Here is a 25,746-nt window from a genome sequence, read left to right on the forward strand (position 1 = left end):
GTGATTAAGATACCGAGCACTAAAAAATGAATTCTCTAATTGTTGGTATTCGAAGGTTAATATGCAATTTTTAAGATTGTTATAAAAATATGTATTATATATTATTTTTAAAGACTTGCAATTTAGAAAAAAATATTTACTCCACGTTGGACAGGCATATGTTAAAAAGGTCTAATTAATTGTTTATAGATTCAAATTATATTTTTTTAAATTAAATATTGGTCTAAGGGCCTCAATGGTGGCAAGCCCTTTAGAGCGAAGGTCCAAAGTATGTTTCTTAAATTTAAGCTTGGAGTTCAGATGTAAGCCTAGGTATTTAACTATTGTTTTCCATTTGACATTATTGCCCTCTTCGTTTAGGAAAGGTGCTGACGAAGTTTGTCTACGTTTTGTGAAAATAATTGCTTCTGTTTTGATTCGGTTGATTTATTATTTCTTCAGTTATATATGTAAATATATATAACTACCTCAAAACAGTAAAATATCAATCACCGTACATGTACGGCGATACCGCTCAAATGGTTAACGCGGTAACGTTTCTCAGCTTACTTATTAAAATATAATTAAAACGTCTTGTTTATTTGAGTTATATGTTAGGGTAAAACTCCGTCTGTCTGTTGTTGCATAAGATATTTATTCTGATTCTCGCTCGACTTCCTACCTGGGCTTTCACTAGAGAACACCGCACTAGTTTATTGATGATCACCCAGCATAACTACTTCTATTAGAGATAAATAAAATAGAATAGGAGAGAGTTATAAATAAATAATACATAATAAAAAAAATCTAAATAATGTTTTTTGTCATTAAAATTAAACATTTTATAAGGCCTAGAATTTTTCAGGTCAACTTTGATTCATATTTAAAATTACCTTATATTGTATTTTAAACTATCATTTATTTTATGTAGCACTGTCTTTATGTTTTTATTTTCTTATCGTGTAAATTTATAATGTTTTAATATTGTGCATTCTAAGAAGTTATTCAACAATCTTATCTTTATTATTTTACTCTATTGAAAACTTAAGTTTTTTTTCTATTAATTATATTACTGTGGTAAATATTAGCTATGTTAACAATAATAAATCAATTGCTATATGCTCATCTGTAGAAATTTATTATACAAATATAGCAAAATCAATATGTATATATAATACATATAACTATGCATTTCGTTCCATACACATAAATTCTCCAAACTTCTTTTTTTTAATACTACATTCCATACGGCATTAGGCTTGGTGCGACTTTTAACTCTTTTTCTGTTCTTTTAGCTTCACATCACCAAATTCCGTCTGAATTCTTCTCTCCAGACTACAAAGCAATTAGAGACTTCATTTTATTTTTCTTCTACTAATGCTTACATTCTCTTTAATATTTTTTGTTTTCACATCCATACTTACACAAGAAACAACATTCGTAAATAACAGACTATCAATTGCCAAACCTCAAGCGATCTTTTAAACCGCAAAATGACCTCATCGACATTTTGTATGGATTGTTTATAATATTCAATTTATAATACCATTACGTCAGTCGAATGTTTTCTGTGTTGTTTATTGAACTAAAGCGATTATCGAAAATAATATACATTTAGATGACTTCATTGAATGAATTTACATTGAAAATGAGCGATTCGATCATTGACTCCCAGAAGTTAAATAGACATGAATGAGCAGGCTAGCACGAAACTCGAATTAGAGGTCGTTTTTCGCATTAGGTTTTATTTCGTCCGTTTCGAATCTCACCTGGAAGTCGATTTCTGAACGCTCTTTTGAAACGTATGGTATTAAGTTTAACAACCGCTCGTGTGTGTAATTTGGTATGACTGTATATATGTTTTTCGATTTAATATGAAAAAATATCCATTGACTGCCGCTACGAAGGGATTTCGCCATACTTTTACTCCCACTATGTGTGAGTGTGAGTTCTATGAAGATATTTCGCAATGTGTCGCCTTTTTGTGGTTGATAGTTAATTTTTTCTGGTGATAAACAGAAGTTTTCAATTTGCACAATTGTTACATTAGCATGTTGTAACTACTGACTTTGAACGACGTTTAATAATAACTGTGGTATGTGCTTGCCTGGATGGCGTGTTTAAAATTAGCCACCCTTGCACAATAATATTATTCATAGTTTAAAGCTTCAGTTGATATAACATATACTAATGAAGCTTTGTTTAAAAATCAATTATCTCAAACAAACATGACATATGTATGTGATGTACGTCGCGAAGTTTTTAATTATAAACTATTTTAAATACACAATATGTATAGTCCGTCCAAGATATGAACGCTCATCGTCACAGTATTGGTGAAAAAATATAATAGGGTGACCATGTGAAATTACAAGTGCAATTAATTTTTACTTTTTTAATTTAATTTGTCGAGGAAAGTGTAAAATATCACTTTCTTTCTTATTTTGCTTATTTATATACATATTTAACTAAAAAACATGAGAGCAGTTTTGGTATCACTCTCCAGGTTCTATATCTGTTCAATATATATTTTTTAAATATTAATAGAATATTACAGGAATTGTTTTATTGATTACAAAATACTACAACATGACAATAATTTATAATAAAAATTTAACACATTATAATTTTTAATTCAATTTCCAACGTATGGTCACCCTACCTTTAAAACAGCCCAGATTTAGTATTGGTAACGTTCTCCTATCGGTGTAAACAAATTCGCGGAAAACTGTGTATGTATGCATGCATGCGTACACGCACCCTTATTTCCAACACAACGATGATAAGCGCTAACATCTTGGACGGACTATATATGTGTTTGTTTTTGCTGTAGTACTGCGTCACGTAGTATTTAAGTTTGATCAAAAATCGTGATTTAGGTGACTGTTTAGCTGGACCTGGTCTGTGTAGCTCCATTTGGTGCGAGTTTGGCTGAACGTTTTGTGGTAGTTCTGTATGAAGTGCCTGAAAGCAGTATATTCCTGACTGAAGTGTAAGAAGAAAGTAAATTCCTGACTGGAGTGTCTAGAAAATGAATCAGTACGGAAATGTTACGGCTTATATAACATTCAGAATTGCGGGAAGACCAACGTCCCTACCCGTTCCTAATCCACTGGCTAATATCGTGATTATTGGTGGAACTAGACTCTTTGTTATTGTCTAATAATGATCTTAATAGACTGTATACATTATATTAAGATCATGCGCAACAGTAATTCGAAATCGGTTCAATTTGTAAACATCGTCATTTTTAAAGTATTGAAATTTATATATGTACTTTTTTCGAGTTCAGAGAAATCCTCAATGATGATGAGGAGGGTCGTTTAACTCCCCCCATTTCCCGATTGTTAATAAGCCGAAACGCTGCCATATAAAAATCACCTGCCCAGTATCACTTTTCGTTTATTTTAGTTGACATGCTGATTCAATATGACAATAATGTTTATTCACACCTAGCTACTTGATTTAAAATATAAATACGATTATATCGATACCAGTTCCTCCTAAAGATGTTGAATGTCTTTAAACCAAAGATCCGACTGTAGTACCTTGAGTCTTGAAACCCTATCCTTGAACGCATGACTCAAATGCATAAAATATTCGATTAACCTCTGACTTTTTATCTTGATGGCGCCCATAACGAAATTCAAAGTCAAATTAGTATTACTACCTCGATCTCGAGCAGTAAAAAGTATTATACTTTCAGATAACGCAACCGGCGCTAACTCTTGACTAAAGCCTAATGGCAAAATCGAAATTCCGCCATTGAAATGGAAATCTCGCCCGAGGCAAGGCGGTCCACTTTACGTCACGTAATAACACTCTTATGCGGGTACGCCCAGACAAAACAAAAACGAGTCATCGTACGATTAAATCGGCGATAGCCAACCATGTGGGTGACCCCAAATTTGGCAACTTGAAAATGTGAGTAACACGGGAACTCTTACTGTGTTACTTATTTCGTTATTCAATCCAAGTTTGGATTATATTTAGGTTTTTGTGACAAAAAGTCCGGGGCTTAGTAGTAATCTTGATTTTAATAATATATAAATATGGCATAGATAAGATTTTTTTAAATCCTTGAAATATATACGTTTGCTATGCGACATGTTTACGTTAAAATATTAACTGGCGAGAGTCAAAGATAACGCTAATATAAGTGATTCATAATTCATAAATCATACGTATAATTGAATAATAAATAAATTATTTTATTTCTGTAATATTTTTTAATCAATTTTATACATAACTTCATTCTAAATATTGACAATTTATATTATATGAGAAATTATAACTCCCATTAATATTGAAAACATATATATTTGCTCAAAAGATGCATATATGTATATATGCCCCATATTTTAATCAACTTTAGATTAATTATTTGTCCACAAATATTGGACATCTGTTTTTTTACTAGCAGCTCCCATGTCCACAACGTCTGGACATTTTTCTCAAGCTATTTAAAATTATATCTTAAAATTAATAATATTATAAATAATATAAATAAGAAAAATTAGTGATTAAAATGTATTTTAAATATTCCATTTATTATATAATATAATAAATTTATAAAACATTTTTTAACAAAAATAATTTTAATTAAAAATGATATCGAAATTAATTTAGCTGCGCAACGAAAATTTGATCAATAGCGCAGAATCTGCATAAACCATAGGTGAAACATTAATTATTGCATATTTAGGTTAATTTTACTTTGAGTTCAATTCTACATAATTAGAGGGAAAATGTAAAATAAAAATAACAACAGTGCAAAACTTGTTTTAAAGCGCAAGTAAATAAACTTTAAATAACTCTTACCTTTAAAATTGTGGCCCATAACGGTTTTTGGCTTAGATATTTGGCAGAGTTGTATTTAAAATATCTCTTTTAACCAATTAGAGTGGCGGAATCATTTTGGTTTAAAGATAAAATCAGAATCTCTTTCCACAAAGCTGATATAAGACATAATTATTTTTTAAATTAAGTCAATTGTATTGAGAATTAAAATTTAAATCAAAGTTGCATTATGGTTGAATCATTTACATTCAAGGCTTCATTATGATAATGTCAAGATTATATAAATCTTAAAAAGAATAACGACATCGGTGTCTCATTTATTATGGCAGTGTTTTTTTTGCAATAGCAAAAACTTTTACCTCTTGCAAAAAAACAATGCATCATTTCAAACCACATTATTAATCATTAAACAACGCTTTTTTGTTTCGCACACACTCGGATGTTTGTTCAGCCCTGACCAAAATTACATCAGTAACCAGTTGGCATTATGTAGTCCTCCGTTTGATTACTGTTTACTCATTAACGACCCATTCGATTATTATTGATTGTTGTTTTTTTATTATTTTTCAGTAAAGACGATGATTCCTAACTTGGGCAATGTATGATGATGTGATCGACGCAGATGTATGATGTCGGATATTCAAACATTGGAAAAGGAATGCATTGGAAGAGTTGACGTAGAAGAATGCGGCAATTCTTTGAGGTAAATATGACGTTATGGTGTAGTTTTACTATTCAAACATACTGAGTTAACAGTAAATTAAACTAGTATATAGTACAATAAATAAAAAGAAGCAAATACTAGATATTATCATATTTCTAACTTAACTTAACATAACCTGATTTATATTTGATAATTGCATGATTAAAGAATGATATTATTATTATAACATATTCCTAAGAGATAAGTTGGTTTAGTTTATATTTTAGAATAAACATAATGAAAGTTCCAGAACTATAACTAGTTTTAGAACTTTCATTAGGACAAGTTGGGTTTGGTTAATTCGTGTAGAGTATATTCGAATTATATTTTAGCTAGTAGAAATCACATAATTTCTATCTTCTTTTTACGATCTTCTAACGATCATAAATCATCAATGATTTATGATCGTTAGAATCTCGACTGCTTGTTATCTATTGGTTGATGGCTAGTATCGCTAGCAAGAGATGTGATCATATTTTTTTAATAATCCAATTCAATTTTGATATCAATTACACATAATAAATTATTTGGTTAGGTAGTTAATATTTATTATTGATTTAGAAGTAACAAAAAATATTTACTTCTTCACTTTTGGATATATAAAAAGAGCAAATTCTGTTTGTACAATTAGGTGATCCATCAATAGAAGATTATACAATTTTCATTCATAATTTTATGATGCTTTCAAGTTTATAATCCGCGTGATTTGACAATGGTCGGCACTTCATAAAGTTTCTGTGAATCCTTTGACTCATAATAGAAACACATTTTTGGTGTTAACAATATATTGGGACGGGTGAGCCCTTTCACGTGTTTTTACGATAAACAAATTCATATATTAAAATTATCCCACGCTCACAGACAAAAGTAAAACAAGAGTGGTTCTGAAATATTTTTTTCCACCTTACTTTGGTCTCATCACAAAACTGAATCTTGTTTGTGAACTTTAAAATTTATATATTATGACTAAAATGAAATCTTTCTTAGTTACAACTTAATAAAAAATACATTAATTTAATATGCGGTGTAATATAAATTATCAAATTGTTTATCCGTTATTCTACGAATATTTTAAAACTGATAAATTTATCAACCATAATAGTTTTGAAACAAACAATATTTTAGCCGCCGTTGCATTTAATTTTGAAATACTAATTTTAATTTGACGGTTGAAGCTTAGAACCCCCCCCCCCTCTTCTTACTTTATATTATACTTACTTACTTTATATTTTATTGAACCTCCACTTTTTGTTTCCCAAATGCAATACTAAATTTTTATGTGTTCTGTTTAAATTCATTTAAAGCAAGAATCAAAAATTATACATATATTTTAGGAATATATTTGCTTTATCTCAGCAAGTCTAATGTTACCTAGCAGTTCCGATTAATTATGTTATGTAACAGATAAATGACCACGCTACCGTAGCCTGCCAACCTCTTTTTTTATGATAGGGATGGCTGGCGAAGGGAAAACAAAAGCAGGTATTGCATACACAAAATTCTTTCTATTATTTGTACATTTTTATTTCCATTCAGACATATTTTTACCCAAATAGTCAACTGAATATGTTTCACTAAACATAGGTTGAATATTAGCAATACGTAAGTCTTAATAATTATATTTAAATAAAATAACACATTTGAAAAATTTGCGTGAAATGCATGTTTTTTTAAAAAAAAAAACTTTTTTGTTGTGAAATAATGCAATATTATTTTTTTCTGTTATTAACTAAAGATAGGTGGTACTAGACAATAAAATGCCCCCACCTGCCCCCCCTTCCAAATGTCGTCTCTGATAAGAAACATTCAAATGCAAACATAGTGATGATGTTTTGATTTCCAGAAAAATACATCATTTTGTACACGCCGAGTCAAAAGTTTCAAAACAGATTGCCTCTGATCCTGAAACTTATTATAAGTGTATTGAAGATTATGTTTCTCACATTTGCATACGCAATTTAGTTATTGTTATAGTTAACATGTGTATCTATATTATTTCAGAGTAGCTTCGTATACACCGCATCTGATTAGCCTCGGTTTCGGACGGTTGAGCACTGCTGTTACGATACATCCTTTGCAGCAAGGTATCATTATTCATTTTGTATTAATTGATTTCATATTACCATTGCTTTTAACACATTCTATTTGTTAGGGAAAGTAATATTGGGTACAAATTCTTCATGTGATATACCCATCCAAGGAACGGGCGTCGAATTCGAGCATTGTAAGATTGAGAACTCGAATGGAGTAGTCACTCTATACCCGATCAAAGGAGACACCACGATAGATGGAGTCAAGGCAGAATCGCCCGTACGACTATCGCAAGGTTCTATGATCGGAATCGGACGCTCGAACTATTTGAGGTTCAATCATCCTGAAGAGGCGAAGTTGATGAAATCGGTTTTGCCTAACAATAGAATATCGATGGCTCCCATTCAGTTTTTGCCGCAAGAGAACTACGAGTTCAATCAAGACAAGGGTAATATGAGCAACGGAGATATGCTGGTTCAAGCTCAGGCTGCTTTGGATAACGAATTGGAGATGTTGAATAAGAAGGTCGAGAAAAGAAAACCGCCCGTCGCTCCGAGACGTTTTAAAGACTTTGATCAGACGTCGAATTCGAGCAGCTCCGATCAGGAGGTGTTCGGTTCGCAACAGTCTGACAATGTGCCAAAGATCAATAGCATAATGTCTAAAGTTTCAAAGTTTGAGTTTTACGTCAAAAATTCTCAGAGAAACAACTCTAAAAGCACAACGAACAACGAATCGTTTTCGCCCAAAGTTTTCACTTCTAATTCACTGACCGGAAACATAGCAGCTAAGGACGTGTTGATCACTAAAAATAATAAAGTCTTACAACCGTTTCCTAGTGAGAAAGAAGCAATGCAAAGAACAGTGTTTTTAAACGAGAATAACGCGATAGAAGCCAGGAATTGTTCTTACACGAACGTTGTAATTAAAAATCAAGTTACAAAGATCGATCATATCTCGAAAACTTTTGATCAGAATAAGTGAGTTATTTTTTTATATTTTTATATGTACTATAAACTACATTATTTATTTATCATTTCAGGAATAATCCTTCTAATGGTACGAGCAAGAACAAACCAGTGTTTAGATATCAAACACCGTCGTCTAGTTTTAATAGAAATCCTACGTTTACAAATGCAAAATCAAACGATACAAACGAATCATCGAATATGTACAATCAAAAAAACGATTTCAATCGTCACCAGGTATTAAATTACTTTATATAATCCTACAGTATTTGACTGCTTTAAATCTAATTTTGCACCTTTTCATTATATTTACTTTTATGTTAAGACGCAGTGCATATATTCACAAAACAAATAGCCATTTAATATTTTTCAGGACACATTTACTGAAGAAAACCAAAGATACTTAGAGCAAGCTCACATTGACGAGATTTTAAATATGTTCGCTGAGTACGAAAAACAGAATTCTATCGGCATTCCGACGACTCCGACGGAAAAGAAAGTCCATAATAAAATCATCACAAATGGTTCTCTTCCAAGAGGATATCATAATAATCCGAGCGTCATTCAAACCAGCGACGGGTGTTACAGGTTAATAATAACTTAATATGAGGTAAACTTTTATATCTTATGGAGCACCTTGTGATTCCTTTTAATCTTTCAGATTTGACGCAGCTGTGCACAGAACTCACCAAATGAACTCTCCAGAATTCAACAGAAATGCATCATCGCCCAATTTTCCATCTCCATCGCAAATTCCTGAAGTTCTACAAAACATTCCAATTGCTTACACCGCCAACAAAGATCGCCACCTCAATTATGAAAACGTTTACGAAGAAGATCAAGACGATTCGCCTCAAAGCACTCACCATTTCCCCATCACTGAACTGTCGAGTCCTGTGATGATCAGAAAGATTGCCAGAAACGCTCAAAGCATGGTATCAACTTACATCGGCGTCCAAAATCCTAAAAGTATTATTAGTCCTTACGAAAACGTGACTTTGTTGCATAGCCAAGCCAACAATAACCCGACGAACTATATGCCAAAATCGCCAAATACAAACAGTCCAAGAACGAGAATTAAGACTACTTATACAAACAGAAACGCGGCTCAGCCTCAACATTTTATATTTCCATCTCCGCCGCCCAACGAAAGCATAAATCCAAACAACATCTTCAGTTCAAAATGTCAAGGGATAGAAAGACAGTTGAGTTTAGACGACGACATACCGATGATTGATGACACCAATTTTGCAAACGAATTAGAAATGAGGATCGCCAGATTAAAGCCTGAGAATCGAGAAAAGGTTGACAATTCTAACGATTTCATTATTGATCCACTACAAAATGAGTATTTAGATAAGAAGAATTTTGAAGATATAAAGAGGGATTTATTAGTTGGAATTCCAGAGTTTGACGCTTTGCGAAAAGATATCGATAGGAATCTGGCAAATAATGAGATGGAAAGAAGCAATAATCGTCCAGAAAAATGCTTAGAAGACTTGGCTAAAGCGTTGTCTAACATTCCCATAGGAAATAAAACTGATTATATGCTATCTAATAAATCGTTGAGCGATGAACTGATAGCTATTGAAAAGAAGAACCAGGAACTATCGAACAATTTGGCGAGCTTGAAAGAGAAAGAAGATGACGATCTTAAGACTGAACCAATAGTTACTAAGGAATACACTGTAAAAGTTACCGAGTCAAGTAAGGAGAAAGAAGATGAAATTAGGATGAAGGAATTGGATGTTTTATATACAAAAAGAAAGGATATCATGAATCAAATGAAAGATGTTAAAACTGAAATTCATGATTTAGAATTTTCAAGAAAACAGGTAGTTTGTTTGATCTGTTTATTTTTTAAAGTATCACTTTTTGATAAATATTTATTATTTTTAGTGTGAATTGGAACTGGATGAATATGAAATGCGGTTAGAAACATTACAAGACGGACTTCAAGTGGAGAAAGATATAAGAAAAGATGAGATTGATATGGCAGCTGTATCGGAATCCGATAAAGTCAAATTCAAAATGGCACAAGATGAACGACACACTGAGATGAAAGACATGCAGAAGAAATTGGAACAAGCAGAAGAGAACTCTAGGAGGTATGAAAAAATATTACTTCGGTATTTTTATCTAGTCTTATATTATTTATTTTAATTAATTTCAGTATTGAGACAAGTTTCACTGCGGGCGATTCTACTTTAGATGAACTACGTCAAGCACAAGAAAATTTAGAAAATGATAAAAAATTATTTGAGGATATGGAATTTCAACATCTGGAGAAAGAGTCTGAATTGTAAGATTTTTTTAATCAATTTGCCTTACATGAGATTTTCTCTTGATCTATAACTATTTTTTATTTTTTAGTTACAGTCGAATTGCAAAAGAACAGAATGTCTTAAGAAACGATCCTTGGGGTACGTGCAAAAAAATTAAAAAGATTGAGAAACTAATGGATGAACTTCTTCATGAGATGAAAATGTCTGAGAATCATATGAAAGAAACAAATAATTATGAAAATCCACACCTAAAAAAATTATTAGATGATTTGTCGAATCTGGAAGAAGAACTATGTGATGTAAATAAACAAATCAACGAAATCAAGAAGAAGATTGGCATTTATAGGATCAATGAAAGGAAAACCGATTTAGAAAACTATAAGGCGAGAATTAAATCTGGTGATTTTTCCCCGCCAACGTCTGATGATGATGATATGAATGAAATTAAAGATCGAGTGCGACAGGAAGATCAAAATGGAAGCATTAAAGAAGAAAATGAAAATCACGATGAAGATTTAGAAGATCTTTCCGGTTTAGTTAACGATAAAGTAAAACAATTCGATCCAATGTCGATGAGCATGTTTGTTGAAACCCATACAGAATATAAAGAAGTATTTGGAGAATCTCCTAAAGAAGATTCCGTTTTAATTAATGATTCAATTGAAAGTAAAGATTCTAAAAATGAAGAGAAGAAGGGTTTTTGGGAGCGTAATTTCGACTCTCTCACTCGTTTGAAGAATAAAGACAAAAAGAATAATAAAAGTCACGATATCATGTCACAGAGTTTGAATGAAAATATGTTTTATAATAACGAGAATATTGAATCGGAGTTCAAATCATTTGAGAATAATTTAAAATCGCCGAATTCTAAAAGTAGAGAATTGAACAGGGCTAAATCTGACGAATCTACTAAATCTAAGATTCCGTTCTCAAATATTAGCAAAATTATTAGGGGAGATTCTGTGGGTAAGAAGAATAAAGAAAATGCTAAGCATATTGCCGATGATAAAGAAAATGTTGATATAAACGTTGATAATACAGAAAAACATGAAGAATTAGCTTCTAAAAACGTGAAGCATAGATATTTGAAGAATTCGAAAGGCACAACGACTGATAATAAATACGCAAATAAATCAAATAAAATGATTCATTCTAATAATTCATCAAATTCATCTAATAATTCGCTGCAGGATAAGAATAGTTTTGAAGAATTAGAATTGTCGGGTAGTACAGTTTCTTCGAACGATTCAAAAAATAAGATTGCTTTCAGGAAAAGCGCTGGCGATGAAATTAAGAAGAATTACGGTGAATCTGGTGAGAAGTTCAGTATTTGTAATAAAATTCCATCTCAAGACGATATAGACAGAATCTCAAAGGTGACTTTAGACGCGCCGCTGTTTAAGAATAACGGCGAATTTAATTCATTGGGGCGTAAGACTATCGATAGTTTGAGGGAACTGGAAAGGAATCGTGTGGCTATTATGGAGCAGAAAGGCTGTGAGGTGATCGAGAACGAGCGAGAGAAAATGTTTGAGTTAAAGAAGCGGATCCAGAGCGAAACTACACTGAAATGGGAAGAGAATCAATTGAAATCGGCGAAGAACGAATCGAATATCATCGACAACGAACTGTACGAGAGTAATTCTATTAACGATTCTAGCAGATCTGCTTTGAAAATTGGTAATTCGACGAGAGAAGAAAATTTATCAAGTGCGGGTGAAGAAAAGAACGAGAGCAAGTTAACTGGAACTGATTTTGAAAGGTAAGTCTAAGACTAGTTAACCCTTTAGTTGCCGATCTTTTTGGGATTACTATCTAAATATGTATTAAATAAAAAATGTTATTTACCACTGAAGCAAAATTAAAAATGTATCCGATTCGTTCTTTAATGATGACATCAGATCCAGCGATTCTCGCCAATGTAAATAAAACACCGATATATCAGATTTCGGCAATCAAAGAGTTAAAGAAAATTAATTTAATAATTATAAATTTAAACATTTAATTTAATATAATATTTCTTTGTATGGTGTGATACATGGGTGATAATTTTGCGTTTTATAGTATTATAGATAATGCGTATATCACAATTTAGCCATATCTTATCTGTGTATTTGTAGTGGTAAATTCACTAACAATTTTCTCTTTTAGTATCAGTTTTATAGCGTAGTTAACAACATTTAATGCATAAAATGTCTTGTAAATTATGCTGTTGTTGGTTCGTAGGATATAATAGCATTACTTTAAAAACTATAAACAAAGATATTATAATTTAGTTTGTTTTTCAGTTCAAACGTGGTAGATTCGACACTGGAATTTTCATCATTTGAAAAGGTAATTAATATTCCTTATTTTTTTTATTTCAAGATTTATTGGTGCTTATTTACATTACATTTTTAAAGATTGTACTATTATATAACTTTTATTTATAGTCAAATTTTATTAGGTAAGATATTATATAAATAAAAAATGAAAATACTTGCAAAAAATTTTAGTTTTATCTCAATAATATCAATAGGTGACAATAAAGCAATGATAAAGTGACTTATCTTTTTTTTACTATTTATTCATATTTATTCAAAATTAATACTACATTTTTAAATTATATATAATTAATCTTATGTAACTGCTATTCATTTTCCAAGCGAGAAACAAACTTTTTAGACCCGAATCTAAGATATTTTATGTAGTGATGTTTATACATTCATTTATCGCTTTTTAATCCACAAATGTATACTGTACCAGGTCCTTATGTTCAGGTGCAATTTTGAGTGTTCTGAAATGCTGATTCCACTAATGTTTTGCAGATTTTGAAATGCCGTTGTGTTCAAAAACAAAGTGTTCAAAATAAACTGTGTTTTTTCTATGCATCGTTTACATACACATATAGTCCCTTTAATGGCTGATTTAAAAAAAAACAATAGGGACTATACGAGTACATAATCTCAGATTACATTAAAATTCAGATCAGTAGGGGGGACTAAAACTTTTGCACAATAACTGACAGTATAGTTTTATTGTTAATAGTACACACAGAAACACTGGTGAACATGCTAACTCTGACTCAATTTGTATTGATATGTTCGACTCAACTTATACATTTATATGCATTTTGAAAATATCATGAAAGGTCACCTCGGACTTTTTTGTTCGAGAAGCACAAAAGAAGGACAAGGAAGATAAAATTTTTTGAAGTGGACATCTGGTTACCCTATATACATATATACATGCCTAGTCAAATATATGTATTATTTTATCCGTATTATGTTATGTATGAAAGAGAAAGACTAAAATAAATCATTAAGATAGACGAGAACAGTTATTTTAAAATGTTTGAGAAACACTTTGCGCTTATTATGGCAAACTGAATTCTGGGTCAATCTACTTTCAGTTGCTTTTGTATTAATTATGTACGGTGTCGCATTCGATTTATCGACGATTAACAGTTTAATTCACGCCTTTACGTCGTAAAGTTATTATCAGATTAAATTCGAGCGTGACATAGTCTCAAATAATGGAAGTTTGGATATTAAAAGATGATTTGATAAATTTGTCCGATGTACAGATGAAAAGACGCATATCTAAAGTATAGTTTAATTTCGTTTATTATGTATATATGTTAATAAATATATTATTTATTTCATTACAGAGTCTGAGGCATTCTCAATCGGATTCGTACAATTCTTCGGCGTACATTGAAGATGAAAGAAGTGTCCGACACAGCTCACCGAATAGCAATTACTCTGCGGGTCAAGTCGGCAACAACAATATGAGACCTTTGAGCGAATTGTCCGATATGAGCAGTGATAATGGAGGTAATATTTGAGTTCGTTTATGAGATTGAATTATGCGATTAAGTTATTTAATGTATGAACTTGTAACAGTCACATTGCAACCGTTGGTAGAAGGTCCGCGCAGATCGAGAAAAGCTTCGTCTAACTCTCTGAATGGTTCCTTTATGTTGAACAAGAATAGAGAAGATATTCAGAGGCCGTTGACAAGGTACTTGCCCATCGATAAGGAAGATTTGAACTTGAAGCAGCATATCGAATCAGCAGGTGAGTGACAGTGACGAGTATTACAATAAATATAAAATATAAAGGTTTTGATGTTATCAAATATTTCACAGGTCATCAGGTTGTATTGTGTCCTCATATCTTGCTGGACGAGACTTCATGTCGAGGTTATTTACACAAGCTTGGTGCAAAGTTTCACGGATGGTCTAAAAGGCACGTATTAAACGTGAATATTTTTTATATACTTTCATATATTATACTAATAATATTAATTATTCCACAGATGGTTCGTCTTTGATAGAATGGCAAAAACTCTTGTTTATTACTCCGACAAAAATGAGAAGAAACCTCGGGGAGGCGCTTATTTCACGGTATTACAAATCTAATATATTTTTAAATATTTAAAAAATAGATGTTTATATTAATATTATATTAAAGGTCATCGAAGAAGTATATTTGGATCACTTGAACGTTTCGAAGTCTCCATCGCCACTAACTACATTTGTGATCAAAACCAGACAGAGGCATTATTACCTAATGGCTCCGTCGGGACCGGCAGCTCGAATTTGGATCGACGTTGTATTCACGGGAGCTCAAGGCTACACGGAATATATGCAATGAGTTTTGTCAGATAAAGATTCATTTTTTGCTATAAGAACAATGTTTATAATATACGGGAATCTCTACATATATATTTTATACAAATTAATCTATACCTCTGTTACCATAAGTTGTAAAGGAACGTGTTTTTGATCATTGAAAATACGTATGAGGGTGCTTTTTGTGTTTTTAATATCTAGTCACAAGTTTTTCAATTTAGAAAAGTATTGGCAGCTTATGCGTGTAATGTATTATTTTTACAAATCATCAATCATATTTTTACAAGATTTACATTATATTAAAGCCAGTTTATATTAAATTTACCATATAATCACATTGTAAAAAAGTAATGAGTGCCTTGAGAGGTTCATATATTTTACTTAATACCAAATAGACTAATTATTATATTTTTTACATTTAACAAATTCAGTTAAAATTAGCATTAATATTTAATTATTCCAAAGATAACGTTATTTTTTAATTGATATATAATTAGTGAATTTTATAACGTTTATAGTTGAACATGTGCAAAATTATGTTGTGATGAAAGAATTGTGCTCAAATATATTAGCATGAGCTTGTGGAGATAAACGTGCCTGATGATTTTAATTCTAAACTATCGCTTATACAAGATCATCTTGAGACTGTTAGTTAACAATGCGAATACAATAAATTTCCAATGTTTTTATATTTAATATATATATTATTAATTTTTAAGGATTATTTGCATATGGAATTATTTTACCATTAATTGTGCCTAACCATATTTTTTCTTAAATAGAATGCATTTTTATTATTAGTTAATTATTATACAAAATGTAATCCGTTTCATATATAATTTGTCTGTATATTATTTTATTAACAGTATTAATTTCTTTTAAGATCATAAATGCCAAATATTTGTGAATGCTGATATTTATTTATTATTAGCATTTCAACTAATATTGTGTGTTGTATCATTTTTTATTTAAATTAAAAACATAATAAAATTGTTTAGAAAATGTTTGTGTTTATTTGTGATTAATTATGTTCAAATTTTCTACAGTATAAAATAAAATTTTACAATTCAAAGTATCCAAGTAAAATTATATAATCACCGTTTTATTATTTTTATCGCAAAACTCGCTTGACCACTGATGCGAATATTCGTTATGAAATCCAAATATAATAGCAAAAGATTTGACTAAAGAGAAATCGATGAAATCTGTAAAATCACCATATTTAATGCAAAATTATGATTTTATTACATCACCCAACATACAGAAAATACAGAGTGAAAAACATTTCTTGATATAAAATAAAAAAATATGTATAGTATTTATTACTGTTTCTAATATTACAATATTAGATTTTGTATAAAAATTAATGATAGTTGCAGATATCTAACAAGCTTGTAAAATATTGTTTTGTAACAAACTTATTTTAAAATGAACGCACTGCAATGTTTGAAAAAATATACAAGCAAGATGAAGAAGATGTTAAGCTACACAGTTAACATGTTCTTGTCATAGATGCGTTTTGCCTTGTTGAAAGGAAAAATTGTTCATTTTTATGAATATGTAAGATATAAATTTTATTATATTAAGTCATATTTTATAGAAAAAAAATTATGTATGTTTTGAGGTTATGTTATGCATTCCTATCAATAGCTTAGTCAAGGGCTTTTAATACTGTTGAACAAATTACATTACACAATTATTTGGCTGTATTTATTGGAACCAACAACAATTTTCCTAGCAAAAGTAAAAAACAAATTATGTTAAAATCACATCTTTCTTCAATTTCAATTTTTGTTTTTATCTGAAGAAAGACGCGTGTTTTTATCTTAAGTTCAATTTGTGGAGGTATTAAAATTACATCATTAATTTATCTTAAATCAGATATTCGCTAAAAACTATTATAAGAAGCTAATAAAATTAGCTCAGGATTGCTATACATCTTCAGATTTATAAATAAAAGCTTCGTCACCAAATCAAAGCATTTATTCCGTTTTTTAAATTAGCTCTCTGAAGAATCAGGGAGCTGCCTTTTAAAAACTCGACCTGACAAAAACAGGCCAGGAAGATTAAGATTCAATCTACCCTAAAGTGACTAAATCTAATCTACTCTAAAGTGACCGGCGGAACTTTTGTGCTCCCCGAAAAATACAAAGCGGGCCTTATATCTTCTTAAGAAATAAAAACTAAACATTTTTTTATGGAAATTTTATTTATTTCACTAATAGTAATAAAAAAGATTAATAAAATGAATACAGCAACATACAAAAAAACGAATTCTAACAAATTTAACAGATGGTCAAAACTTAGCGGCACTCTAGTAACACTGACGTGACGGCGGCGCAGAACAGCACATTCTTTTGGTGGACCTCGACGGGAAGTCAACGACTGGTGGTGCTTCGTCCACCATTCACTCGCATATATTTGAATAACAAACATGTAAACTTTTATCTAAAAATACTACTGCAGCGGCTCAATCAAGTAAATCTACTTTATCATCAAGCATCAAGTCTATTTTATCCTAAAATTTTTAAGCATATTATTTTTTTTGTTTTTAAGACTTTATATTTTTTCTCAGGATAAAAAAACATTTTGACTTTTGATTCATAAGTTTAAATATGTCATGAGAAGGAAATTAAATAAATATATAGACATTCCTGAACTCTGTTTTAGTTGCAACATGTATGAACATCATCTCTCTTACAAATACTTGTAAAAGTAAGAAAATTGTGAATAGGAAGTTTCGAAATGCTAGAATACTGAATAAAAAATTCCTGATGATGATGTCAATGTTAAATGTTACTATATTAGTGTATTATATATATTATTGAATACATTTTGTATTCGTTACATAAGTCTGGAAGGAGGTCAGGGGACTCGCACTTTATTCTTGCGTAATGTTATTCATGTGGGCAGTTGCTTTGTGAGCAATGTCCACTGAACCCTTTTAAAGCGAATGCTCTAAATTCATAACTTAATAAATAACTTTTTTTAATATATTATGAAAACGTCGCTTCATTATTTTTAATAAATTTGAGAATCATTGTCATTTTTTTATTGCTTATTAATATTTTAAATTATTTTTGTTAAAAAATGTTTTTTACTTCTGGCAGCATTGATCTACGTAGCTGTCAAACTCGATTGAGTCAGTGTGCGACGAGCTGTAGGGTGTGTCTGGTTGTGTTTCACTTTAAAGTCCAACTCTTGAAATCCACCAAATATGGAAAAGAATTCGAACGTATTTTTGAGATTAATTGGATTTTTAAAATACTGGTATCTGAGATATACGCTCGTCACTGAGTTGTATATGGTGGAGCCTTGGGAGAGGGTCGTCATCCGTATCCTTTTGACCAAAAAAATGTTCAATAATCTTCTTTCCTGACAAGCGATATCGACTGATTTGCTCGAGTTATTTATTTAATATTTTAATATATGTATATATTATAATTATTTATTACTATAATAATATAACTTTACTTCGAAATGACCTAATTAAATTTTTAGTACCAGTGTTTTATATTACATGTTCAAGGTCATTTTGATGAAGTTATATTATTTATGATTAATGTATTGTATTATATAAGTCATTGAACGTTATTGTTAATTTTATTCCTTAAAACGTATGTAGAAATAATCATTATGTTGGGATTCTTGAGTCTCTGGTTCATCAATTACTCGGTACTCATCGGTGGAGTTGCACGATTCATCAACTTCATAAGAATTCAAGATAATGGTATAGAAGATGCACTAACTACGTAGCTGATTGGATTTTATTTTTAAATTGTGATAAATACGCCTTTTGTTATATTTATTAAATTATAAAATTTATTACTATTAATAATAATATTCCATACAATGTAATTTTTGATGAGTTTTATTGTTTGCTTGAAATATACTTTGTAAGGAAAAACCGTATTTTATTCTACAGTACTAGTAAAAAACGTTAAAACATATTTTTCATGTCCTTTAGATTCTGTAGAAAGTGAAAACGCAAGGTTGTTCTTCAATAAAGTTTATTTATTTCGTTATAATTTATACAAAACGATCAGTCATGGTCCGGATAGGAATTACATTTTGCAAAAATAATGTCAAGTCTATATAATGGAAAATATATAATCGATAAGCACTGATTCTAATATCACATTTAGATTCATAAATAAATGTATTTAAAAATGAAAATTAATACTTTTACATTTAATATAAAAAAGCATCGAGTATTATGAGAATTGTTTAATACTAATTAAACTTTGGTTAATAACTAAACAACGTATCCATAAATCTTTCCAATTTACATAAACCTAACTTAGATTTAATTTGGTTTTCTTAAATGCTAAAACATAACACATTAATTGTAAAAAATCAGCCGATTACACAAATATTAATCTCAAATTTATTCCTCTTGGTCGCTTTCATCGGCGTTTGCGCGTCTTCGCTTTGCATTTCTATTATCCGAAATAGTCTCAATCAGTTTCATTATAGTTTTACTCAGCACTTGAACTTTAGCTTGGAAACCGCTTCCAGAATATCCATCGTTTTGATCGTCTTCATCGTTAAACAATCGCTTTCTTCCTTTATTTGCATTATCGTCATTTATGTTCTTCGATGTACCTGGCTTCGGAGAACCGTCTCCGACTGTATCTTTCCAGGGACTTTTCACCGTAGACCTCTTAGAGGTCGATTCAGATTTTTGCTTCCTATCTACAGTTTTACTCTTGTTGGAAGGCTCTTCTAATACTTGATGCAATTGATCACGAATAGCGTTTAACGAGTCTTCGTATGATGTATCTGTACATTTATCAACAACCTGTGAATCTGAACAGTCTGATAAAGATACAGCATCGACGTTAGCTTCGTCAGATGCTTTGTACGAAGGAAGAGTCACACTCGCTCTTCTAGGTTTAATGATGGGACTTCCTAAAATAATTAACGGACAATTTAAAAGCATTTTAATAACAGCAACAACGAAAACGACATACCTTTTCGAACTTTATTAGCACCGATATTTGAAGTAGAAGGATCCAATTTTATTTGACTGCTAAAGTTCTTCAGTCTATGCAATGTATTTTTATCTTTTGCATGAGGCAGACTAGAAATTATAATATCGTGAATATCTGTCTCTAAAAATTAAAAACAAACTTTTAATTTTTAATTAATAGTAATAATATTATAGTGGCAATATAAAATATAACCTTTATTACTCTTTTTAAATACGCTGGCTAAAGACAGCTCTTTAAATTTGATTTCATATTCGTCAACTTTTTTCCTCAACTCAGCTGAAATAATAATGAAAATTAAAAGTAGCACATTATTTACTTACATAGATTGGTCCATAAGTCTCTTTAAGGCTTAAGAGATTTAAAGTTCAAAAACTATTTTTACTTTAAAAAACCTTGTTTATTTTTCGACAGTTTTTTTAACTCCAAACGTTTTATAACTAACCATTTGGTTGCAGGCATCAATTTTTGTATGGTCAGTGTTTGTGCGAAAAAGATACGGTGTAGATATTTCGATCTTCGTGTCATTGTGTCATTATTAATAAAAAAAATCCATAAAGATCGAATGTAGTGTGGAGCTATCCTGATTAATATTTTTTTTGATTTAGATGAATTAGGTATTTTTTAAAATAATGTTGTATGAATCTTCTTGTGGTACAAGGCATATTAAGACATTCATTTTGAAATCAAAAGGAATAATAAAAATTGACCCAGTTCCCCAGTAGCATTCAGAAAACTACCATTAATATTTGTATTGAACATAATTTTTTGAAATTTATTACGTTATTAAATTCCTATTATGAAAGATTGAAGGCCACTGACGCTAAGCTTTCTCACTTTCTTTTGGAACAGTTATTTCACTCATAACTGTCCCAATATACTAATAATCTATTCTCAATGTTTTCTTTCTATTTGTCTGTCCCACTAATAACTCATAAATGGAAAGCTCTAGCAATATAAAACGTTTACAGAATATTTGCTATGAATTCTAGGTCAACGGTCAATGCATGTTCAATTTAAAAAGAAATTATTTTAAGAGATATATACATTAAATAAATACATACTTTATTCCATAAAACATATTGTTTATGCATTATAATAATAAAAAATGAGCATTAAATAAATATATCTATGTTCAAAAAAAATAATAGATTGAACATTTTATTTGTAGTAGGTATGCATAAAAACAAATAATTTGTGCATTAAAATATTAAAAAATGAGCATTAAATAAATAAATCTTTATTCAATAAAAAATATTACATTGAGCAATATTTTATATTTAAACCCAAACCTTACCTAAACAAATTATTCTAATAGAAGTTCACTTCTATAATTAGTTTTGGAACAATCGATTTAATTAAGATTTAAAGCATTTCATTAAATGTCATGCGTTTTTTTGGCCAAATTAAAATGGGTCTATGTTTAGAATCCACATCAAAAGAAATAAAATCGTGCCGCAGTGAAAACGCTTGGTTATCTAGCATTCATACCAAGACTTTTTTATAACAATATTACGACTTATAATAAGTAAGAATCGAATAAAGTACATCTAAACCGAATTTTTATCAATAGGAGAACGCAAAAAAACAATTATCTCTTCTCAGAAGTCAAAAATCCACAGCAAAAGCAATAAAATCATGCCGACGTTGTCGTAGTGGAAACGCTCGTTACTGAGCGTTCCCGCTGCAACGGCCCCGACATATTTTTTTAAAACATTTTTGAGGTAAAAAAACTTATATTTTCTCGATTGCTTGGATAAAAATTACCAACCGTAATTTACTCTGGCTAGTGAAAGAATATGATAAGGTTGCCTCCCCCCCCTTGAATTTAGCCAGAAAAATAAATGTCATTTAATAAAATCAAAATATTAGCTTTTGTCCCCCCTTCCTGGAAAAAGCTGAAATGACGTCCCTGATTCTAAGCCAGAAATTCTCGGATTATCCCTCAAAGAAAATCTAAAAAAAACAGATAAATCTAACGAAAAAATATTTTTTATACACGTCATTTCAGTGCAATTATATCGGAATACATGCTCACCGGTAGATATATATTTTTAAAGTGAAAATATAATTTATCTAACAGACTCTAGTAGCATTATATGATTTCAACTTTTCCATACGTAGTAATATATATATATATTTATATACTTATTACTAATTATTTACATACGATGTATAGATGTTACAGTGAAGTTATACTTTCACTAGTGAAGTCCAGATACATATTTCTACTAGCAAAAATATAATTTAACTGATAAGCGGTAATGAAAATATATACTGCTCTAAAATGTCTATGGAACTTAATTTGACAGCGACTTTATTATTAATGTTATAAAAAATGATTATGTCGACATTCGGAAAGTGACCTCAACGGGTTAGCTTATAAAGAGTAACCCGTAAGACATATTATCGTAAATTTACAGCCACAAAATAAAATAAACACAGGCGAATGCAAGTTATTAATTATTAAAGCAACTTATAGACCATGTTATGTTTAAAAATGTATTATATTTACCAATTTTGAAACCTTGCTCCAATTGCTTTTGTGCTAACACTCGTTTGTTATAGGTCATCAGTCTTTTATAAACATTTACCTAATTTGAAATTAAAAGTATGTTAATAAAATATATTTCATATTATAAACCAGATTAAATAAATGAATACTTTTCTGGTTAAGAGGCGGCATCGCTTATCAAGCTTTATTATCGCTCTGTTGTTCCTCAAGATCGTTTCTCGCCACACCGTCATATCTGTAGAATTGCCTATTAATAAGAAGTTGAAGTTATCAAGGATGAAAGTACATTTGTAATGCTATGTAAGTACAAAACAAGTACCATTAGTTGCGTTTGTGTAGTTAAAGTTACAACTTTGAACTGTCATCGATGGGACTTCATAGACGATGTCCTCGATTTTTTGCCTCAGTAATGGTGCGACGACTTCTTCAAAATGCTCCATAGCCATTCCGGAAATATCGCGCAGCTCTTGCAATACTTCAAATGCCATCGGTAAAGGATCTGCCATATCAATGATTGCCATTACGTTGAGCATTTCATCCAAAACCTACAAAGGCAGATAAAAATTAAGTAAGCATATGAATAAAATATTCTTGTTAGATTCTAACAAAAAACTATTATGAACAAGAAATCCTAATATAATTTAGTTTTGTTACAATAAAGTTACATATTATTGATATTTTTTTGACAATATATAAATGAAACGTATTACATTTTAGTCCAAACATAATCATTTTACCTTTCCTGGAATGAAACAGCACTTTCCCTGCTCGATAAAGCGATTATACGCCATATTGAGCATTGAAATTCTTGTCTCGACAGATGTAAGTATATCGCAATGCCTCGACAAAGGGTGAAATCTTAAAACGTCAATTAAAATTGTACAAAACTGTACTTCTAACACAATATAAACATCAATATACCGTCTTTCGCTTTCTCTCCGTGGTAATTGTACTTTAATAGCTTTCAAATTACTCGATATCCTCCGTTCGATTCGTTGAAAGCCTCTGTTTAACATTCGCTGAGCTATGCAGTCAAAATCCTTACACACCTGGTTGAGAAAGTATGGAAATAACAAAGAATAACATTCAAAACTTTGATAGTGACATCTAAATCTATATAATCAGCACGGTAATAACTTACAACTCTGTTTTTTGAAATTAGGTCGTACGGAAGAAAGGAGAAGATGTGTTCTAACATCACTGTTGGTAATGTTAAAATATTCATAATGCAGCTCTGAAATAATAAACAGTAGGCACTTCATAATAAACACTAGAAATAGTTACGTTAACACATAATATTGTATTTCTTGTGTTTATTTGTACCTGAAAAGTACGACCCAATAAGTAAATAAAGAACTGTCAAACGCATCAGGTTGCGACGTAAAAAATCTTTATGGTGGCCATAACGCTACATTTTGCGTGCTACAAACAAAATGGCGACTAATAAGGAAAAAAATATATTTATATTAAATTTTAATTTTATAGATTAAATTTTAATTATTTTAACGCTATTTTAACATAATAATTAATTTAAAATAATTCAATATGTTTAAATCGATCCCAACATGTCGGTATTATTTTAATTACTTATGGACGTTTTAATCATGTTAATATTTTATTTGTAGAAAATATTTTAAAGCTATTATCATTTTATAATCTATCAATAATAATGTATACAATTAAAAACCACATAAATAAATATAATAAGAATCTATTAAGAGTCATATATTTAAGCTATATAAATTTTTTTTATGTCACTATGTTTTTATTGCGTGCTAGTAAAATTATATGATTTTAACTTTTTTATATATATTATAATAATATTCATATACATTTACATAATGATCATTATTTATTTACATACAATGTATAAATGTTACAGTGAATGTGTAAATATATTCTAACTAGATATATATTTCTACTAACGAGAATATAATTTCACTGATAGACATTAGTGAAATTATATGCTGCTCTAAAATGTCTATGAAACTTAATTTCACAGTTACGAAACGTCCATTGGCTGTTCAAACCCAAACTTTACCTATTAAATATTTTAAAACTAATTATATTTGTAGAATTTCATTAGGTTAAGTTCAATACACAAATTAAGCTAATTTATCTGCTAGGGAAAAATAAGCGGGAAAATCGCATCTCGAATATTATTCGGTAGTTTGTCTACACTTGAATATTACACTATGTTTTAAAAATATGATGGTTATCCTTACCGATTTCATTACGAACTTCTGATATAAGAGTGTTGGTCAAAGTATATTCGTACAAACTTTTGGTCAATAGAAGGGCGCAAAAACAATTATCACTTTTCAGAAGTCAAAAATTCACGTCAAAAGCAATAAAATTGTGATGGCGATGGCACGATCGAAAAAACTGAAATGACGTCCGGTCCGGAAATTCGGTGCATGTAATGCAACGAAGTTTAAATGATACAATCGTAGTCTATGGGACTATGCATAATTTTTATTTTAGTAATATCTTTAAAATATTTCCAATGAAAAAATTATACCGCATAGAACATTTGCTTAGTAAATATTTATTTTAAAATAATATACTTTTCTATTTTATTCATTTAAACTCAAACTAATAATACTTATATATGGTGTATTTTATTAGACCATTTAAAGTACTTTTAAATAGTTTTTTAGTACTAAGAGCACATGCCAAAAATGTACACATTATTTCAGAAAGACCTTATTACACCTAAATTAAAAATGTGTTTGAAGATCTATCGTGGTTATTATTTAATGTTTGGGATAAGGTTAGATATATAGCAAAGATAATATATTTTTTTTTAAATAATATTTTATTAAATCAATAATAAATAGTAAAAAATATTGCACATAA

The 25,746-nt window shown here is 30.1% G+C and overlaps 3 protein-coding genes across 5 annotated transcripts in view; 2 read left to right on the forward strand and 1 right to left on the reverse strand.

Moving 5' to 3' along the window:
- Positions 1–16,383, forward strand: part of LOC148227598 (uncharacterized) — a 72,849-nt gene extending 56,466 nt beyond the window's left edge. Inside the window, exons 2-16 of one of the 3 annotated variants that reach the window (XM_088201930.1) lie at positions 5,350–5,482; positions 7,484–7,566; positions 7,635–8,493; positions 8,556–8,718; positions 8,837–9,069; positions 9,143–10,316; positions 10,381–10,589; positions 10,655–10,783; positions 10,855–12,528; positions 13,055–13,100; positions 14,416–14,581; positions 14,651–14,824; positions 14,896–14,995; positions 15,066–15,153; positions 15,221–16,383. In XM_088201930.1, the coding sequence (XP_088058056.1) occupies positions 5,406–5,482; positions 7,484–7,566; positions 7,635–8,493; positions 8,556–8,718; positions 8,837–9,069; positions 9,143–10,316; positions 10,381–10,589; positions 10,655–10,783; positions 10,855–12,528; positions 13,055–13,100; positions 14,416–14,581; positions 14,651–14,824; positions 14,896–14,995; positions 15,066–15,153; positions 15,221–15,403 (5,358 nt within the window). In that variant the 5' untranslated portion in view covers positions 5,350–5,405 and the 3' untranslated portion in view covers positions 15,404–16,383. The remainder of the gene's footprint in view (positions 1–5,349; positions 5,483–7,483; positions 7,567–7,634; positions 8,494–8,555; positions 8,719–8,836; positions 9,070–9,142; positions 10,317–10,380; positions 10,590–10,654; positions 10,784–10,854; positions 12,529–13,054; positions 13,101–14,415; positions 14,582–14,650; positions 14,825–14,895; positions 14,996–15,065; positions 15,154–15,220) is intronic. The other 2 variants (XM_088201932.1, XM_088201931.1) reach the window with 2 other exon arrangements.
- A 2,114-nt stretch (positions 16,384–18,497) lies between these two features.
- ghi (ghiberti) lies at positions 18,498–19,288 on the forward strand. The gene is made up of 2 exons (XM_088202347.1): positions 18,498–18,716; positions 19,007–19,288. The coding sequence occupies exons 1-2, from the start codon at positions 18,599–18,601 to the stop codon at positions 19,135–19,137; spliced, it is 249 nt and encodes an 82-aa protein (XP_088058473.1). The 5' UTR covers positions 18,498–18,598; the 3' UTR covers positions 19,138–19,288.
- Positions 19,289–19,374: 86 nt separating this feature from the next.
- On the reverse strand, positions 19,375–24,285 carry pall (F-box protein pallbearer). The gene is made up of 10 exons (XM_088201934.1): positions 24,211–24,285; positions 24,029–24,121; positions 23,809–23,936; positions 23,625–23,745; positions 23,207–23,432; positions 23,037–23,134; positions 22,888–22,966; positions 20,568–20,651; positions 20,355–20,495; positions 19,375–20,292 (listed from the first exon to the last, which is right to left on the reverse strand). The coding sequence occupies exons 2-10, from the start codon at positions 24,110–24,112 to the stop codon at positions 19,769–19,771; spliced, it is 1,485 nt and encodes a 494-aa protein (XP_088058060.1). The 5' UTR covers positions 24,113–24,121; positions 24,211–24,285; the 3' UTR covers positions 19,375–19,768.
- Between the last annotated feature and the right edge of the window lie 1,461 nt (positions 24,286–25,746).

The sequence above is a fragment of the Plectrocnemia conspersa genome, unplaced genomic scaffold (assembly GCF_051122295.1).
Source record: "Plectrocnemia conspersa isolate PC_06_02 unplaced genomic scaffold, ASM5112229v1 ptg000013l, whole genome shotgun sequence".
Lineage (NCBI taxonomy): Eukaryota > Metazoa > Arthropoda > Insecta > Trichoptera > Polycentropodidae > Plectrocnemia > Plectrocnemia conspersa.